Raw genomic sequence first — 20,212 nt, forward strand, 5'->3', positions numbered from 1 at the left:
ATATAGATTATATATTTACATAAATACACAAAAATATTTAGAGTGAATATATCATCCCCCTTTTGATTTCTTCTGAGTCTGCTCCTAGTTGACTCACAACCATCTTCCTCCTTGTCCCGACGACTTCCCTCTACCTGATCTTCCCCTCGGTTGTTTTCCCCATTTTAACAACATTAGCATCTTCTATTCATTTGTCTACTGTATTCTTGAGGTAGTTTGTTACTTCGGAAATTTGCATGTCGATAGTATCAATCTTTGTAGAGAGATCAACGTGTTGGTCGTAGTTGGTTTTGAGCAGAATGGATTTCAGCCGAGTCATGGACTCCTTGATGATGGTTACCTCAATAAAACTCCTCGATACTTGGTTAAGGATTTGATCCTACACTACAGTTGTCGAGGCCGAAGCCTTTGAGGTAGCAACCGACTGCTCCTTGAGGGAATCCAGCTCACCAAAAATAGCGGCAACACTCTGTTGTAGAGGCGCAATGACGTCTTGCATCAGACTTCGAAGATCCACCGTTCCTCGAGATGACTCCTCTAGAGAGTGGGGAACCGACTGTTCCAGATGGGAACCTGCAGGAAGTATCTAAAGGGGAGTAATATGAATACTTTCCTAAATGGCCGATAGAGCTGGGTCCTTTGAAGATGAGGAAGCTCGAGAAGACGACACATTAACCAGCGCTCAGGATCCGCAACTAACTTCCTAAATCTCTGCGCATATTTCATTAATAATCTTAGATGGCTCTTCAGAATGATTTGAAGTTGCTCGAGGAAGTTGTTGCTCAGTCGGAAGGGATTGTTGCTCGGATGTAGAAGGGTTCTTCTCGGCAGTCGGACTGGGTTCCGGCTCAGAATCTGATGATATCAGCATAGTACCCTAAGACAGCTCCTTCTCAAGAGCAGGAGAGGAGAGCTGACCAGCAGATTCAAAAGACTCATTCTTGAAAGTAGGGGAGGAATGTTGCTCAGGAGCTTCAAAGGACTCCTTCTCATGAGCAGAGGAGGGTTCCTTCTCATGAGCAGGGGATAAGTGGTGCTTAGCAGCTTGTGAAACGGTTTCACTAAAACCTACTGCTTAGCAGTTATGGGGAAGTTGTTGTTGTTGAAGTTTACTTTACTGTAGGCAACCCTACTACCAACGCGTCTTCAGCTCTACTGACGTCAGCTCAACTGTCAGCGTCTCATGAGTTGTACATACGCATTAAACAATTGCATAACTTAGTTTTATTCATTTAATAACGCATCATCAAAACAATGTCGTATTGATTAAACTTAGTTTTATTGTCCTAAATTCATTTTAATCAATTGAAATGTTTTTTTAATTTAACTTAATTAATTATTTCTATATTAATTAAATTTCCCTTTTTTCTTTCTTTAATTTAATCTAACAGAAAGTGTAGAAGCGGCTGAAGCCGAGTCACCAGTTGTTCCAAAGGAGGTGTGGAAGCAGTTAAAGCCGAGGCATCAATTGTTCTGAATCCGAAGGTAGGGGCACCACTTGCTCTAAAATCAAAGAAACTATCGGAAGACGATGACGTTGGGGTTAGGGTTTGAAGAAGACATAGGAAATGATGAACCGAACGACGAAAAGGATGAGGTAGTGAACGGCGCAAAGGAGAATAGCGAAGAGGAAGAGGAAAAAAAAGAAATGGAGAGAGGTAGTATAACTTTATTTGAGCCCCCCATCAATGGATAAATTAATCATTGATGGAGGCAGCGGAAGACTATATTATGTGCTTAAAGACAAAATTTTAGTTCTGATACAATGTAAGAATATATAGAAGGAGAATTGATTTCTGATTTAAATAGAGTAGGTCTCTCGTATACACATTAAGTAGACTTATAAGGAAACTAATATAATATGATAATATAATATCGATATTTTACAGATATATTATCTTTATATTATATTTCCAATATATTAAAATTTATTATATTTATTAAATTCAACTCTTAAATAGAATCATATATTTGAGAGAATTGTATATTTAACTTGTATCAAGATAGATTGATTTTGTTTCAAGACGGTGGATTGAGTAATTAAAGGATAATATATTGTTTCACATGTTTTTATCATCATTGTACCATAAATACTTTTGAATACAATGATATAATATATAATAATAATAATATATATATATATATATATATATATAATGATGCTTAGAGTCAACAAGTATCAAATTAATCCACGCCGTCAACATGTATAATCTACTTAGGGCATTTGTAGCAGAATTCTTAAAATGTGTTATATCTCTATTATGAAGATAAAGTTGTAAAAAAAATGCTTTATCAAATTCCTTATCCTTATAATTTTTTAGGGATGATGTGTTAGAATTTTTAGGGTCACTTGTATATTAAATAATTGTGCATATGTCATATTTAATATAAGCCAAAATAATGTGATCTAATGTGAAATTAAGTTTATGGCTTATAGGTGTATTTGTCATGAATATAAAGTGAGGATACCTAAGTGAAATTTCTAATTTTATGAAGGGGCTAAATTAGAAATTGTCAAACCATAATAACTAACTTATTGTTGGTTATATGTAACGATAATGGTCCCCATTTGATGTAAGGTCAATTCTCCTTTGCATCCCCATCAACAGAGAGAGAAAATTATTGACTTACTCATCAAATGGAAGAACCATTCCACATAAAGAAAGTCTAAAGAAATAGAAGATTAGAGACTTTTTCTATTACAAGGAAAGAGAAGATTCATGCGATTAATTAAGGTACGCTTCTTCCGCATTCAGATTTTAATTTCTCACACATTAAATTAGGATCTAATTAGGATAATTCTAACATGATGAACAGTGAATCTTTATATTTAGGGATTACTGTAGCATTCTTAAATAATAAAATAATATATTTTCTCTTTCATGGCTAACCATCCCGCAAATTCTCTTTTCATTTTTAACAATCCCGCCATTATTTTTCTCCGCCATTTTTTTCCTTTAGTTGCTATTTTTCCTAGATCTCTCCCATTTTTCTTAGATCAATAATCTATTTTCTCCCATTTCTATCATTGATATTTCTCCAATTATACGAATGGCGGGAGGAGTAGATAATGAAGTGTATAATAAAATATTTCAATCTCAAACTAGTGGTGGTGATTATGATCAGTTTTATGTCAACTTATGAGTTCAATGAGCTGTAGACTACAAAAAGGCTCGAAGTAAGAACTTCTCTCCAGAAGAGGACCTTCTATTGGTTTCTGCTTGGCTTAACACAAGTATTGATCTAATTCATGGAACGGATCAAACCAATAGTCAATACTGGAGCAAGGTAGGAGCATATTACAAGGAAGTCATAGAAAAGACTAAGTATGGGCAATGATCCATTCGGTTGGACAATTTTTCCACTTCCAATGCATACAATCTATGCTACCCAACATTCTTGGAAAGCCACGAACTTCACCAGTTTTAAGTAATCTTGTAATATCCTCTGAGTTTGGTTTTCGTAGATAGACATGACCAAAAATATCAATGACTGATTGAACAAAATACCTTAGACATTTTATAGTTGTGGTTTCTCCAATATGTATGTACTCATCCATGAAAATCTGTTGTTACCCTATAAGACAACATTCGCAATGCTGCAGTGATTTTCTGAAGTGATGATAAACCTTATTTGCCAGCAAAATTTTTTTTTTTTTTTGTTGAAAGTAAGGCTCGTGAAAAGTTGTTTGTTTGAAGGAATATTTAAATATATATGAATAAGTAATTAAGTGGTTGAGGTGGTTGAAAAGTTGGTTGTTTTAATGAATATTTAAATGATATATGAATAAAAGGAAGTTAATGTAGAATAATTTATATTTTGATTCTCTAAAATAGAGATATTGTTATTTTATATTATTTTTAGTGATTCTTATCAGGTATTTTCTGATTCTTAATTAAATTTTGTTTCCCTAACTATATATATTTATATATGTTTTCTTACCATATATCATCTTAAAAAAATTATCTATATTAATATTAATTCAAGATATAAACAATTTTCTTTTTGTTATTAATGCACCCACCTTCATAATTATATATATATATATATATATATATAAATAAACATTTTTCTAGTTATAAATGTAACTAACTTTATAATTTTATATTTATTTTATTTATATATAATATATACATAAACAATATATATATTTTTATAAATGTATCTATCTTAATAACTTTTATATTTATTTTATTTATAAATATATATAAAACAATTTATTTGTTATACATGCACCTACTTTCATATATATTACATATTTATTATATATATATATATATATATATATAATTTTTCATCATTAATTTTATATAAATATATTTTATCTTTTATTATACATTTTTTTCTCATCAAATATAAATATATATATATATATATATAATATTTCTTTATGAGTAAAAATAAATTTTTGATTAATATAAAATTTAACTAATTGATAATAAAATACAAAATGTATATATACATACACAAAATAATAAAATTATTTTAAAAATATAAAGTGGTCTTAAAGTATTAACATTTTATTATTAAGACCAAGATTTGAATCCTAAACATGCAAATATTTAAATATATATTCTTGATTATAAATATATTTTATATTATATTTTTCTCTCACTAATAATATAAAATATATAAAATATATATTGTATTATTAATAATTATATATATAATAACACTATAATATATATATATATATATAAAGTTTGTATAAATGGTAAATAATAATATCTAATTTTTTTCAAAATTATTTTCTCTCTATATAATTATATATATATATATATATATATATATTCTCTAATCATTTAAAATATATATATATATATTATCAATAATTTTTATATATATATATATAATATATATATATATATATATATATAAATATATTAAATGTAGTTAGCTTATATATATTATATTATTTTTTATCATTAATATTTTATTTTTTATCCGACATTTTTTCTCTCATATTATCATATATATATATATATATATATATATATAAATAAATAAAGTAATGATGAGAGCATGAGAAATTTTGACAAGAATGTGTAGAGAATGATTTTATCTTTTATATAAAATCTCTCCTATTTTTACAATCCACTTAGAAAGAGTGACAATTATTCCCTACACATTCATGTCAAGATTTTCCCGCTCCCTATTATTCCTCACTCTCTATATATAATATTTTCTTTATAAGTATAAATAATTTTTTGGTTAATATAAAAATTAACTAATTGATAATAAATATTAAATACAAAATATATATAAATACACAAAATAATAAAATTATTTCAACAATCATAAGTGGTTTAGTATTTTAAGTATTCACATTTCATGCTAAGACTAGTGATCGAATTCCAAAATATGCAAATTTATAATTACAAGAATGCATTCTTGAATATAATATATGGTAGCGTAACTTTTAAATAAATGATAGGCATCTGAAAGTGTGACGCCGAATTTAGTGGTTGGTTTGACAAACATTTGAAAGTATGAGGTCACGAGATGGAGGTCGGGTGGTGAGTGGTTTGTCGAGTGTGAAATCAAAATTAATGGATAGTTTAACGAGCATTTGAAAGTGTGAGGTTACGAGATGGAGGTCGGGGTGATGGGTGGTTTATCGAGTGTGAGGTCGGAATTAACGATTAGTTTGACGAGTATTTGAAAGTGTAAGGTCACGAGATAAAAGTCGGGTGGTGGTGATTTGTCGAGTATGAGGTCAAAATTTATTTTATTTAGGGATGTAGTATGCTTAAGTTAGATTTAAAGAACAAAATTTATTATTTATTAAACTTTTATATATTCAAATCATTTAAAATTTTAATACATAGTAGTCTAGTGAGTAAGATAAACATGGTATATTTTGTCCTTTGTTTGATTTTTTTTCCAAGTGCATGCTTTAAGTTTAAAAGCCTACTATTTTTTTTTTCTTACATTATGTTTACACTTCTCTAATTCTAATTTATGGTTGTCACATTAGAGAATTATTCAAAGTCTTAATAATATACTTAAAACTACTAGTTAAAATCAATCAAAAATTTTAAATTCACACCATAGTAACAAACTTACATTAAATTTGAATACAATAAATAAATTTAAGAATTTTTGCACCATTTAATTTTGTTCCAAAAGAACCAAAGTTTGTTAACATGATTGGTAAAAATGACACATTATTATCAAATATTACTTAAATAACATTTCTTGTTTAATTATATATGAATTACTAATTGAAAAACATTAAGGTAATATTGTTACACATGCCATGATTTGAATGTAAAACTTATATCATATTGTCATAAATTACAACAAAAATTACCATATATTTAACTAATTATCATCACTAAAAATAAACAAATTCAAAATTATTACTCAATTAATTAATTCTTCATTAATTTTAAAAACTTGAAAATTTAGACTTGAAAGAATGAATATGGATATTGTTTAGAAATAAATAAATAAAATAATGATTGTTTTTAATTAAAACAAAAAAAAAATGAAATATATTCGGACAAACGGAATTAAGAAACATAACAACCTAAGAAGGAATTAGGGTTTCATCACCATATATTCATTGCGGGCCTGGGTAGTGCGATTCGCACTCGTCCATCTATCCTGCTCTATTAGCGTCTATATCAGGCGAACAAGATAAATCGATGCTGTTCAACCGAAGTGATGCACTCGGTTACTCATCAAAGGCAGGTGCGCTAGGATCCAGAGTTTCTGGGGCTGGTTCCGCCATCGGCATCGGTGCAGCGTATGGGTCACCTACATCATCTCACTTGAATGCACACGGATCTTGGGCTGGTCTCAACGTCGGTGCCTCTGATATCGACCCCCTTACGGGTAGCTTCAAAAGACCTTCTGACAGTATGGATTTATCTATTTTATTTCTGTGAAATCCTCTACGATTTTATTGTTATCCCTTTTTATCGACCGTTTCAAATGTTCTCGATTCACCGTCACCCTGTTTTATCTGTTTATTTTCAAAGCATTCGTAAAATGATTATGAACCGATAAATACTCAACACAATATTATGAGAAACTCTTCTTACTATAACTTATAAGCCTGGAGCTCGGTTCTACTGATATAGTTTTAGGGATACAGAAAAAAAAAGGTTAATTTTGAAGCTGTGTTTGTAGCTGGAAAAAAAAGCTTGAGTTTGTGTTATTTCAATGAGAGGTAGTTTTGGTGAGTGTGGTAATGAGAAGTGGGAGAAGACTAGGGGGCAACTACCACTTTTGCTGCAACATTTTTATGATTACTTAAGAATATGTAAAGACACCATTGCCTATGCTAAATGAATCCTGTGCAAGACTGTGTGGCACACTTTTTAGTTGATATGAACAACTTTCTTTAGAGTATATTATATATATTGAAATAGATTTAATAAGATAAAGTACAGATCTCAGAATTGCAATTCTTAGCACCCCGACATAATAAAGAATGTCAAACAAACAAAGAAAGTATAGAAAGGGAAGCCAACACCGTTTTGCTGCCATCCTTCCATATAAAGCACATCACCCCCATTCCATTCCCACATCCATCTAAGGATTTCCACATACCACCTTAATCATATACAAGTCAATCATTCCCATGAATGCTAGGCTATATGAAATGATACAAACTTTTGAAACCATATATTTCCGAGCTTTAAGACCTTTAAAAATTACACAACCATTGCAAACTGATTCATGATGAAAATTGAGATTAACATTAGTATTCGTATGTTTGCATTGCTTTTTCAAGCTTCGTCTTGCCTTCTTTAATCTCTTTTCGATCTAGAATATCGTTCCACTTCTTGATTTGGTTTTTGATTGCTTCATCACCTTTTGAGCACATTTATCCTTTTATTTTTCTTTCATAAATGAATAATAATCTGCAACCAAGAACACATCATATCACCCCCACGGCTTGGGCACTAACTAGAGTCCAACTCCCAATACCATCGCCTTCATTCCCCACACTGATACATTGATCCTTGTTTTGACCAAGACCCTTGTCACTATAAGATTACATATGGTAACTCATAATATTATATTTTGATGTTTTAATGTGCATTGACATCCTTATAAGATTTACAATATTCATTTTAACATTTAACACAATAGTAGGTATTTGTTGTATATCTTAATCTAATGAATAGAAAGCATGAGTAAACTTGTCTATTTATCTATATATATTAGAGCATACTATAATATTAGTGCCTCGGTGTTTTTCTAGAAGATACTTAGAACTTATTTGATTTGGTGTTATTTGAAGAAAATTAGGTTATGGTTTGAAAATTTTGTTGGATGAAAAAGTGGATTATTTTGGGTTAAATGTAAATATCCTTTTGTATTTAATATTTATAAGAAATAAAGTAAGAAGTAATTTGGTATTTTATATGATTATTCGAATGATTTGATTGACGATGGAAAAGGGTTATTGGGATCCATACCAATCAAGCTCTTATATTTACAAGTGAAGAGTATATATGGTATTTTGTTATCTTAGATTATCATGTTTTTGTGTGAATAACATGTTTTATTTAACTGATCAACAATCAGATTTATTGCTTTATAAAATATTATGCATAGGTAAAGCTTAACATAATAGCAATCTGTTGTATCTATCCCCCTATTTGATCGTATGAGAAGTTTGCCCGTCATTGGCTATTTGCTTGATCTCATATAGCATATTATATTAAATTCGCCATATTTGATATTTAATATAATTAATAGTATGCACAATGGTTGCAATTGTATTTATGTAGTAACATATATCTTGTTTACACATGTCTTCCACATATATTATAGTGCTATATCATCAGAGTCTGGCTGCCCATAACACGATTGGCCATGATGAAGCTTGGTATTCTACAAATTCTTTAACCAAGCGCCCTAGGTTCTTGAGCTCAAGCAATTTGCCTATTTATCCTCAAAGGCCTGGAGAGAAGGATTGTGCTTTTTATATGCAAACCAGAACTTGTAAGTTTGGAGATAGCTGCAAATTTGATCATCCTATTTGGGTTCCAGATGGTGGAATCCCAGATTGGAAAGAGGTGAAAACTTATTTTCCACTATTATCTTGTTACTAACTTATTATATTATATACAAATGTTATACATAACTAAATAGCTTGTTTATGTTCGTGTTTCATGTTTAATTTCGCGATTTAATATCATTATCCAAATTAATATTCTATCCTTTAAAATCCCTATTTTTTTATATAATGCCACATAATTTTATACTAACTTTATTTTTTATGCCTTACAATTATATTTTTATTTTGAGGCATAACAATGACACAACATAAACTTAAGTTTAAGTTTCAAATATATTTATTCTAGGACTCGTTTAATAGTTGCTCCTTTTATTATGTATACAAATATTTCCTGTTAAAATCTCAATTTCATAGTACATTTGAGATCATAAACCTTTGGTTCTAGGTTCTTAGTCATATATTATGTGTGGTTTCTTTTTTGTTTTTGGGAAAAGTGTGGTTTCTAACTGAAGTTGTTTTTTGTTATCCCTTTGATTTGTGTAGTGGATTTTAGTATTTTCAATATAGTTGTCCTTTTGGAACAAACTGACAGCTAAGTCATGAAATAAGCTTATAGGGATCTTTTCAATATAACTTCTATTCACTAATTCATATTTTGGAATTTGGTAGTAGTAAAATACACTTTTCTATCACATTTATTCGAATCACTGTGTCTAGTATTGTCAATGGCCATAAGCTAATTTTGTTTAATGTCTCTTGATTCAAAAGTGTATTTTTTTTTTGAGAAGTAATGCAACAATAACTCATCTATATCCAACACTTGTGCTTGAATGATGTGTCTTTACGACATAATTTCTAGCTTTATTGTTTGCAGTTTTCAATCCAAAGTTCTATAGAATTAATATTTTCACTCAAGTATTCCCGTTAGAATTAATATCAATATCCTAATTTAAAAGGCGGCTATGGATTCATCATGTCTGAAATCATCAAAAAGTTTATCTATCTTAAGCTTCCTATTTTATTAGTTACAGAGAATAGGAACAATGTGGACACGTTTTTATGACATGTTAAGCTGTGCATGCCATGTGGGTAAATGCTCCCCTTCTCTATTTATAGTCAATGTAATGAAATACCACATATGTGCTTGTCTTTTGTGGTTGTCATGTATGTGTGAGTGTCTTTGTGTGTGAGAGTGACACCTCTAGAATGAAAGTTCTCTATTTGAAGTCTTTAACATTTTGAAAGTAAGGAGTTTCAGGGACTAACAAAGTCAAATCAATAGAGATAGTTGGTTGCTGAGTAAATATATTTTGTTCCATTACATAATTTGCTTGTTTGAAAGTTGTTTCTTCTTGGCTATTTATACTTTTACATATAAATTTGATTGTTATAAATTTCTTGTATATGCCAAAATCAAAACCCCAAAGCAATAGAAGTAACTTTAAAGTTGCTTCTAAATTGACTGAATGCTTTTGTAAACTTGGTCACTAATGCTGAATGTGAGCAATGTTTGAAGTTAGTCTAGAATTTTAATGTCGACTATGACTTTGACGTTGCTACATTGGACCCATTGGATTGTTGATAGTTTTTCAAAAACTTATGTAAGATTACATAGTTTCCTTTTTTGGGAGTTATTAGATTATAAAATAGGACATATTGGGAAGTAGAAGAGTACTACTACATAGTTTGAGTAGATAGGTAATATGGTATCTGCACCCCATGTGCCTGGATGGCGATGTTTATGTAGCTGATGGTCATTTGAGATTAGAAATCTTATAATTTTAAAGGATACACTTGTTGATGAAGAAATGACAACTTCTTTCACAGTAAGTCGGATAGTGAACGATGTTGAATAAAATAAAACTTGTGTGTTGTTGAGGTTCTTGATAACATTTATAAATGATAAACATGCTTATTTCTAGGTATCTTATGCAATGTTGTGGCGTGGTTATCATAGATTTTGCATGGCCTATATGATAAGCTCCAGCCTTCATGTATATAGTGTTGTAGCTGACTTAAGTCTTTGGTGAGTATTCTCATCAATAAAATGCTTTTAGTATCTACACTAATTTGATGTACCAAGCTTGAGGATGAAAAGCTTGCCTTGGAAGGTTGTGAGTAAAGTCACCTGTAAAATAAAAAACAATAGAAAAGCCCCATATTAATATAAGTCCTCATATTTCTTTTATGAAGCCTTTATCACTGAAGATGTATATATTGGATTAAAAATGTTATGACTATGAAGTGTAATGAATATGTTTCCAAGCTCACTTTATAAGCTCATTTATGTGAGCTAACATAATACTTGTGTTTGTGAGTCAAGTCTGAATAAGCCTATAGTTAGCTCAAAAATTCTAAATCTCATAGATAAACAATTTTTGAAGGAAAAGAATTGCCAAATACATGCTCAACTTTTTTTTTCTTTCAAAATGATCAAATACACTACAAATTTTAGAGCATGATTGCACTTAAACTTTTGATAATTTGACCAACTAAACCCTGTGGTATATGACAAATTCGAAGCTTTAACGAGCTTAGCATGTCACATGTTTAATTTTCTGTTACTAAAATTATTGTTTGGTCTATTTGATCCATTTATTTAATGTTTTGGGGGAATGTTTTTCATAATTGTTTTTGATTTGTTTTTGTTCGTTCATTGAAACTCTTGTACATATTTGATCCTTCTTCCATTTAGGAATTTGGGATCCTTGATTAGAGTCTCTTATTTGCAAATCTGTAGTCTTAGTATATGATCATATGGATTTCCTGACTTCAGGAATGCTGGCATGCATTCTTAATTAAGAGATGAGCAAATATTTATTGTATTGCATGTGATCCCATGTTAGGATACCTTACTCTTATGGTTGATTAATCCAACTAAGGAATTATTATGTTTGATAATTCATTTATTTTCAAACCATATGTATTTTATTGTTAACTAATCCTTTATATGGGTTAATAGTTAAATGTTTGGGCAGTTTCATGAATGAATGAATCAAAAAAGCTCTTAATGATAGCTGTGGAATTTTTTTCATCCCTTGCTGCAATATCTTTTTTTGGGCTGCTGTTATATTAGTGCTTACACTTTCCCTTTCACTCATAGTATGGGATGAAATGGACTTTCCGGTGCAACTTTGTTATGGTTACAACTAGTATTAGTATAGCCGAGAAGAAGAGGATGAGAAGATAGAATTAGACAGAAGTGAGATGAAGGCTGAATGGGTGAGAATAGATAGAACAAAAGATGAGGTTACAGATTGTTTCATCAAAATAGCATAATACCACTCTACCTAACCCTCAAAGGCATCTCAAAATAGCATAATACCTCAAGATGTTTTCGCAAGATTTCTACCTAGGGACTTGCATATATTGATATTCTTTTTTTCCATTTTTTATTTATATGATCATTAGGTAATATCTTTTGTGTTGTGTACCTAAGGAAGGGTTTCCATTTCTTACTGTGTTCCTAATTATGAAGCAAAGGGGAAACATCCTCCAATACAACAATACATAGATTTATGTTATTGGTCTGATTTATTTTAATTTCATTGGTTATTTAACCGGTTTTAATGCATTCTTTCTGCATCTGGTGCAGGTTCCACCAATAACTGAATCTCTTCCCGAGAGACCAGGGGAGCCAGATTGTCCAGTAAGTATACATGACAAGCTTTTTCTTTTCTGCAATTTATTTGAGTATATATTTATTTACTTTTTATAATGAACTTGCGAAATTGTTTCAGTACTTTCTGAAGACCCAGAGATGCAAGTTCGGCTTTAGGTGCAAATTTAACCATCCAAATACATCAGCAATTTCGGTAGGTTCTTATTTTCCTTTGAAGTACTTCTGTTGATATTTTCGTACAATATCTTGCGGATGGTTTGTTCTCCCCTCCCATTTTATGAGACATTTTTTACTATCACCATCTTTATTTAAATAAGCATTTTCTCTTGTACTATATTTTTCACCACATTTGCTGCATTTTGGTCATTTAGACCTTAAACTAACTTTTCTTGAACTCCGTGCAATGGCATTTGCGTCTTGTTAAATTTGGATGAGGCAGAATAATAGACGTTAAGATCTATATTTCGCACTAAAAATGTTTTCTTCAACCAACTCTTCACAGGTTCTTCCAGAGAGCAATGCTGTTTATTCCTTACCTGAAAGGCCATCAGAGCCTCCGTGTGCAGTATGATATTTTGCTTCAATACTTTTGTCATAGCTTTGCAGTACATTTGTTAGATTGAACTTCATGTTCATTAATTTTATGATGTATACAGTTCTATATGAAGACTGGAAAGTGTAAATTTGGTGCGACCTGCAAATTCCATCACCCAAAAGATGTCCAGATACCATTTTATGTAGAAATGGACGGGGTTAATGATGTACCTGCGGGGTCGCTTCTCTCCCCAGCATTGCTTCATAATTCCAAAGGCCTTCCTGTTAGAATGGTAATTATTTATTTATTTCAAAATGTTAATTATTTTCTTTCTAGATGCTGCTCCCCAGAATTGCCTTACAATTCCAAAGGCCTTCAATATGTGTTGATATCCTCCTTATAGATTGACAGATGCATGTATATCCTATTATATAGGCTGACTGACATATCTGCTATTTTCCTGTTTACTTACCTTCTATTGTTTGGTAGTTTGTCTGTTCTTTCCTCTTATTCTGTGACCCTGCTGTGTAAAAGTTCTTGTTAAACTTGGATCTCACAAAATTTGTTATATCTATACGGTACTACTCTTAGAACATTGTCTCAACATAGTTCACGTTTGTTGCTCATTAGTGCATATGCCAAATCTTGCCAAGTAAAAAAATTGTATAATTGATGTTAGATAGTTCAAAAGCCAAACTCAGGATTATGTACTCTTAGTCTCATGGTCTTCTTAACTAAACCCCGGATAATAATTGCTGCTATTAGTACTTATATGCATCCGCCTCAGTTTGAACACAGCATGTTTTATTGGTAAAAGTGAACCAGCAAATAAATCTTATAAGGTAACCTTTTTCTTTGAAGGCCGGTCGAGATAACATTACAGAGGGAAAAATGAGAAGTAAGAGCCCATTGCTATGAGATAATTGTATTCCTTAAACAAGACTAGGAGAACACCAGATATTCTCCATGCAAAACAGATCTTAGACAGGCAGTTTCTACCGAAGGGAACTGATAATAGTATGGTTGAGTAGGGTAGAGTGACAAAAAAAACTTTAAACAATGTGAATGAGTGTGGGAAAGGCATATAAATAGATGTGGGAAAGTCTTTAATATTGATATTCAGGCTACACATATACATGAGCCCATTGCAGTTTCATGTTTTTTTAATGTCATTTATGCTATATATTGCAGTCTGAGTGTAGATTAAGTCCAGAATATGCAACATAAAAAATTCTTTAATGATCTTTTTGGTCTGAAGGTATTCCTTATTTTGTTATTTCATTATTAGGTTATTTGCTGCCAATTTCTTAACTTTATTCTATCCTTTTCTTCTTACAAAATCAACTCAGGTTTCACTTGCTTGGTAATTTCCTTATATGTGTTGTTTTTTTACAGGGTGAAGTTGATTGTCCATTCTACCTAAAAACTGGCAGGTAAAATGTAGTTTGAGATGAATTAAGCATAATCAGTATACCTTAATATCTGAGTTAACTGTTTTGCAAATCCTCAATAATAATCAATTGGTTTCCACTTTTTGTTTTAAAAGCTCAACTTTTTATATTAAAAAAAATGTAAGAAGTGTTCCGAGATTACATAAGAGAAGTTGGTGGGGGGAGAGGAAAAATAACTAGTTAGATGCCAATAAGATCAAAACATTACCATCCCGTACAAACTATTAAACAACTTACTAGAAAAACAAGACAGCCAATCAGAAATATTACGAAATCCCCTGCTCTCGGGAGATGCCCTCAGCATCGATGAACATGTACTAGGGTGTATGTGTGCTGCTGTGATTAACCAGTCATTAGAAACTGGGGAATTAGCACCATTCCGTAGAATGCTTTTGTCTCGATCTCGTTTTTTTTTAAGGAGAGTCAATTGGTTTCCTCTCTTTTCACTTTTAATTTGTGAGTGTAATTTCATGCTTATGTTAAAATTATTGACCTTTTTCCTAAAAATAAATAGTATACCTTGATATCTATTGATTTGTGTCATTACAATTCAAGTACACAACCATATGAATAGCCTACTAATAATTTAAACCTAATAAATATTTTGATTCCAATTTGGATCAAATTTATTCAATTATAAACTAAACATTATACGAAGAAAATTTAAAATAGTGGATGGTTTTTGGTCCTACGCTCACAAGATATCTGTAACAATCTAATGTCTAAGGAATGAGACTTGAATCCCACATTGGAATTAAGGGTTCCAATGTGCGATTTAATGACCCTTGGGAGAGCCCACTCATCTAGCTTTTAAGGTGTGCCTCTCCTAGGGGTTACAATAACTTATTAAATTGACACCTTTTCATTTTCTTATTTGTTTTTATTCTGAAGTTTAAGTTGGTGCTTTTGTAAATTTTTGGCTGTTCATAATTCTCCTGTCTGTTTCAGTTGCAAATATGGTGCTACTTGCCGGTACAACCATCCCGACAGAGGCAAGTCATATCACTTTTATTCTACAAGGGCATCCTTCTAATTCCTTTATGCTTTTAAACTTAATAGTTCAGAAAATTCTGTTGAAATAATATTTAGCCGTTACCCACTTCTTTATGGGCGGTTACTAGTGCAGCTATCAGTCATTCTGCAATAAGTCCTGCTTTTACAGCTTCTCATGCGGCACATTTCAACCTTGGAGTTGTTAATCCAGCTGCCTCTATTCTGCAAACAATTGATCCCAGGCTGACACAAACAATGGTAAGATTGGAATTATTCCGTTCTATTATTTTGATGGATTTCTTCTTCTATTATATGCAAAGTACTGTACATGGTAATTTGTTTGTAATTCTTACACGGAGTAGTTACATGGTTGAAAATGTCCATTTTGATAGGAAAACAGTATTTATCATATAAGAAGGGTCATACAATGATATAATTATGAAGTGATTGTTATTGACTATACCATAACCGATACTGCATTATCCATCCTGTATAAACACTCATAATTAACATAAGGCCGTATTTTTCTGGTGATATGTAAGTTTTGCATCACTGTTACAAATACTATGCAATAACTAGAAACGGTTGGGATAACAAATGGTAGAAGAGATTAGAAAGGAATGACCTAAGCCCTTATATGGAGAGCTTGAAGACAACCCTCGATATCTGAATATGAAATAGATGGGAATATAAAATTTGCCTTTCAGCTACAATTTCAACATAATAATCTAACCTAACTATTCTCTACATTTTATATTAACTCTATTTAGTGGGCCTTGTAGAATATAAATAACTCAGGACATACTACAAATAATATATACACATTTTCTTGTCGTAATATATAAATATCCCACTAATGAGTGTAGCTCACATGGTGAGAGTCTTGATCAAGGTTGAGTTCTTAAGTTCAATTCCTAGTGAAAGCAATTTACATGAAGTGAGAGTCATGGTGGTGGGATGATGTACTAGTTCTCCATGGATAAAAACCTCGGTCTAAAATTAAAAGATCGGAAGACAACAAAAACAACCATTCATGTAAAGATCCACTAGAAAAGAATAAGAACTATAACTGAATAGTAACAATTGATGCAATCATTATGAGAGCTGATGAGAAATTAATGGAAATCCTGGAAAAGATATTAGCTTTGTGTGTTAACATGGTTTGTTTTTTCTCTTTATGATGTTTCTCTTTTGTTGTACTTGAGTTTGTATTAATTCATTTGTACCACATGCAATGTTCTAAATGGCGGTAGGCGGTGGCGGGGCGGTAAGTGACTGCCTCGGGTGCCTAGGCGGCGCCTAAGCGGTTGAAATATTTTCACTATATAAGTATAAATAAATTTAATTACCATTTTATCAAAAGTCCAAATTAATATTCATAATATATCTAACATAGTAACATTTAACAAAAATAAGACTATAAGCATACTTAATCTTCTAAATCATCTATATATGCACCATCAACTACATTCATAATTCTCTCATCATCGGACTCAAAATCAACATTTTCTTCATGTTCCTCATCTGATGTATCTAAATTTTGGCTTTTGATCTAACATGATCGGGTTTGTGTGGAATTGATTTGAACATACTCGTAATACCTCTAGAAATATGTTAGGAAGGTAAAAAGTCTTTTTTATTAAATTTATATATATATATATATATTTTAATATTAGAAATTAATTAATTAAAAATAATAAATAATTAAATAATTAACTGATTGCCTCATGTATAGGCGGGGTGGTGTAGGACCGTCTCCCGCCTAGGCGGCCGCTTAGACCTCCATTTAGAACACTGACCACATGTATGAGATCTTCATGTAAATGTGGAATAATGAAATTCTTAGATACTGTAAATAAAACATGCAATCAACTTTGGTTAACACGTTTTTATATTCACTAATTTACTAATCTATTTAAAGTTTATATTTATTTATATAATTTTTAAGTCCATTGCTATGCATGTTGAAAGTCCATTGTTTTGCAATTTTAAGATTTTAGCGCTTTTTGTTATGCCTTAAACATGTACTTTTGATTTTTGCAGCTTGGACTCACTCCCACCACCATCTATCCCCAGCGGCCTGGACAGTTAGAATGTGATGTATGTTTTTCTGTTCAACACTGTATTTCCTTCTTATTATGGTAGAAAAATTCTCCTATGATTATTATGAGATTATTAAAGACTGTGTAACCCTTATTATTGGGAATTTCATGATTGGTCGTAATTCCATCTTTAACAATTTCTTTTCTGTAGTTCTACATGAAAACAGGGGTGTGCAAGTTTGGAGAAAGATGCAGGTTCAATCATCCCATGGACCGAACAGCTCCTACAATTCAAGATGCAATTCAACAAAATGTCAAGATCACGCCTGCAGGCTTGCCTAGACGAGAGGTATATATATTATTTACTCTGCTCGTTCAACCCCTACTTTTCATGTACAAAAAAAGTTGTCTAGTGAAAGAGAAAATCTTTATAAACAGCCAGACAAAACTAAGTGAAGTAGTTTTGATAAAATAAAGTAATTTTGAGGGTACTGTAGTAAAATTATGCAATCGAGTAATTGTTGTGATGAGAAAGGTTTCGTTTGATTCTAGAAAAGAGTCTGAGCCTGTTTGATTATGTAGGGTTATTTTAACAAAGCAAAAATTGTTTGATGTAAAAGAGGATTATTAGGGGTAAAATGGCTAAAATATCCATTTTGTTGAATATTTAAAAATATTATAAAGAAATAGAATATTTTAGTTGATTATGGGATAAAACTTGTTGTTTTATGCTGATATAGGGTTCGATTCACTGCCCTTATTATATGAAAACCGGTACATGCAAATATGGTGTGACATGCAAATTTGACCATCCCCCACCTGGAGAACTTGTCACAATGGCTACAAGTTCACAAGAAGCTTTGGCATCAGAAGATCCTTGAATTTCATGGTTTTAATATATTTTTTAAAATTCTTAATTCGTGTGTGTGTGTGCTCATTCCACATAAGGAATTCAAATTCTAAGATGTGTGGAAACATGTCTTGTTGTATCCTGGAATTTTGCTTTAGATTCATTCCACAGGGCCATAAAATTGGTTTCTTTAGCCTTGAAGTATGTTTGTGTTCGATGTTGGCATTGTTACCAAATTTGTAAGCGCAGTATGTTTGTGTTCGATTCTAGTCTGAATCTTTTCTTTGGATTGGTAGAAATATTATTAGAATTTAGAATATTTGAAAGTAGTAGTTTCTATTAATTGTGATTCTTATTTGGTAACATTACTAGCATTATTATTCATGTTTATTTATTGCCAAACTTTCGTAGCCTAGTTTCTGTCTTTTCATATTTTACAATATTGGTGATTCCTATTATGAAACAAGCATATTTCTATTTGGTGATTGGTATAGGAAACAGCTTCAGTTTACATTTAAAATTCATTATTAAAGTGAGTCTTAAAACATGCTTTGTAATCGAACAAAGCAGCATAGTTTCCATTTCGGTTGATTCTTATTAGGAAATTAGTCTAGTTTTTTTAATAAGAGAAATACATCATTTTTATTTTATTTTAGTATAAAACATGTATATTAGGAAAGTAGTTTTCATATTTTATGATTGATAATGGGAAACTTGTGTAGTTTGCCTTGATCGGTTTGATAATCTCATTATTTCTTTCATTCTCTCATCAAAATGATTTTCTAAAAATTTCTATATGAGTTCATTGTATCAGAACACATGAATGATGTAGACTAAAATTAAGTTAATTTATATTAATTAAATTTTGTAGGTTAAAGTAAAATAATAATAAATTGTTAACCAAAGTGACCGAGGAGCCATTCATCATTTCCCGTAGCCCGCGTCAAGGATTTGGCCCTTATTATTGGGCTTTTGCGCCAAGACCATGAAGAGAGGACAAGAAGAAAAGATGAGAATAACTTCAAAATCCAACATTGTAAGGCATGGTCAAAACTTCAGATTCTTCTAAAAATTCAAAATAAGTTGTAAAGCTTGATTTCAATCCAACTAAAAGCTTCATCAACTTCATAAAAATGATTCATAAAAATGATTCATAATCTTGTGTATGTTTCCAATTGTTTTGTAGTATGAATTATACCATAATTTAAAATTTATTTACTTAAGTTATTGTGTTTTTCAATGTCGTATTATTATATTAGTTTTCTTATAATCTCAATATAATGACTTTATAATAGACATAATCTATGTAACTAAAAGAAATTATATAATAATTTTTTTCCCTCTATTCTAACATAGTATCGAGCTAAAATTTTATTTTTGAGCTATAAAATCTAGTATTCCCTTCCTTCATCCATGGTTATTTTAGTAATTGATGGAAGACTCCAATAAAGTTATATTAATTATTATTATTATTATTATTATTATTATATTTTAATAATAATTTTTTTTTTCAAATAATTTTGTTGATGTTTTTATTATTTCGGTAATCATATTTTCTGAGTTTTGTTTTCAGTTGTTATTTTATTACAGTAGTCAATTTCCATATTTTTATTAGTCTTAATCCAATTATATGTGTTTCTTTACTAGTTATTTAGTCAACACACTGTCAATCTTTCGTTAGAATAAATTCTTTTCAAGTGTTGTTTCACCACAACATTCTATGTCCATGGGATTTTACC

The 20,212-nt window shown here is 30.8% G+C and overlaps 1 protein-coding gene across 3 annotated transcripts; it reads left to right on the top strand.

Annotated features, from left to right (window-relative positions):
* Window positions 1-6,525: 6,525 nt before the first annotated feature.
* Window positions 6,526-18,695, top strand: LOC124919195 (zinc finger CCCH domain-containing protein 37). Of its 3 annotated transcripts, none has more exons than XM_047459375.1 (12): window positions 6,526-6,864; window positions 8,794-9,038; window positions 12,576-12,629; window positions 12,721-12,795; window positions 13,105-13,167; window positions 13,259-13,429; window positions 14,533-14,570; window positions 15,537-15,580; window positions 15,751-15,839; window positions 17,625-17,681; window positions 17,835-17,972; window positions 18,364-18,695. In XM_047459375.1, the coding sequence occupies exons 1-12, from the start codon at window positions 6,651-6,653 to the stop codon at window positions 18,502-18,504; spliced, it is 1,329 nt and encodes a 442-aa protein (XP_047315331.1). In that variant the 5' UTR covers window positions 6,526-6,650; the 3' UTR covers window positions 18,505-18,695. The 3 variants fall into 3 exon arrangements, with proteins under 3 accessions (XP_047315331.1, XP_047315329.1, XP_047315330.1); XM_047459373.1 differs by having other exon boundaries at window positions 6,527-6,864; window positions 15,715-15,839; XM_047459374.1 differs by having other exon boundaries at window positions 6,527-6,840; window positions 15,715-15,839.
* Window positions 18,696-20,212: the final 1,517 nt, after the last annotated feature.

Source organism: Impatiens glandulifera, chromosome 1 (genome assembly GCF_907164915.1).
Source record: "Impatiens glandulifera chromosome 1, dImpGla2.1, whole genome shotgun sequence".
NCBI classification, from domain to species: Eukaryota; Viridiplantae; Streptophyta; class Magnoliopsida; order Ericales; family Balsaminaceae; genus Impatiens; species Impatiens glandulifera.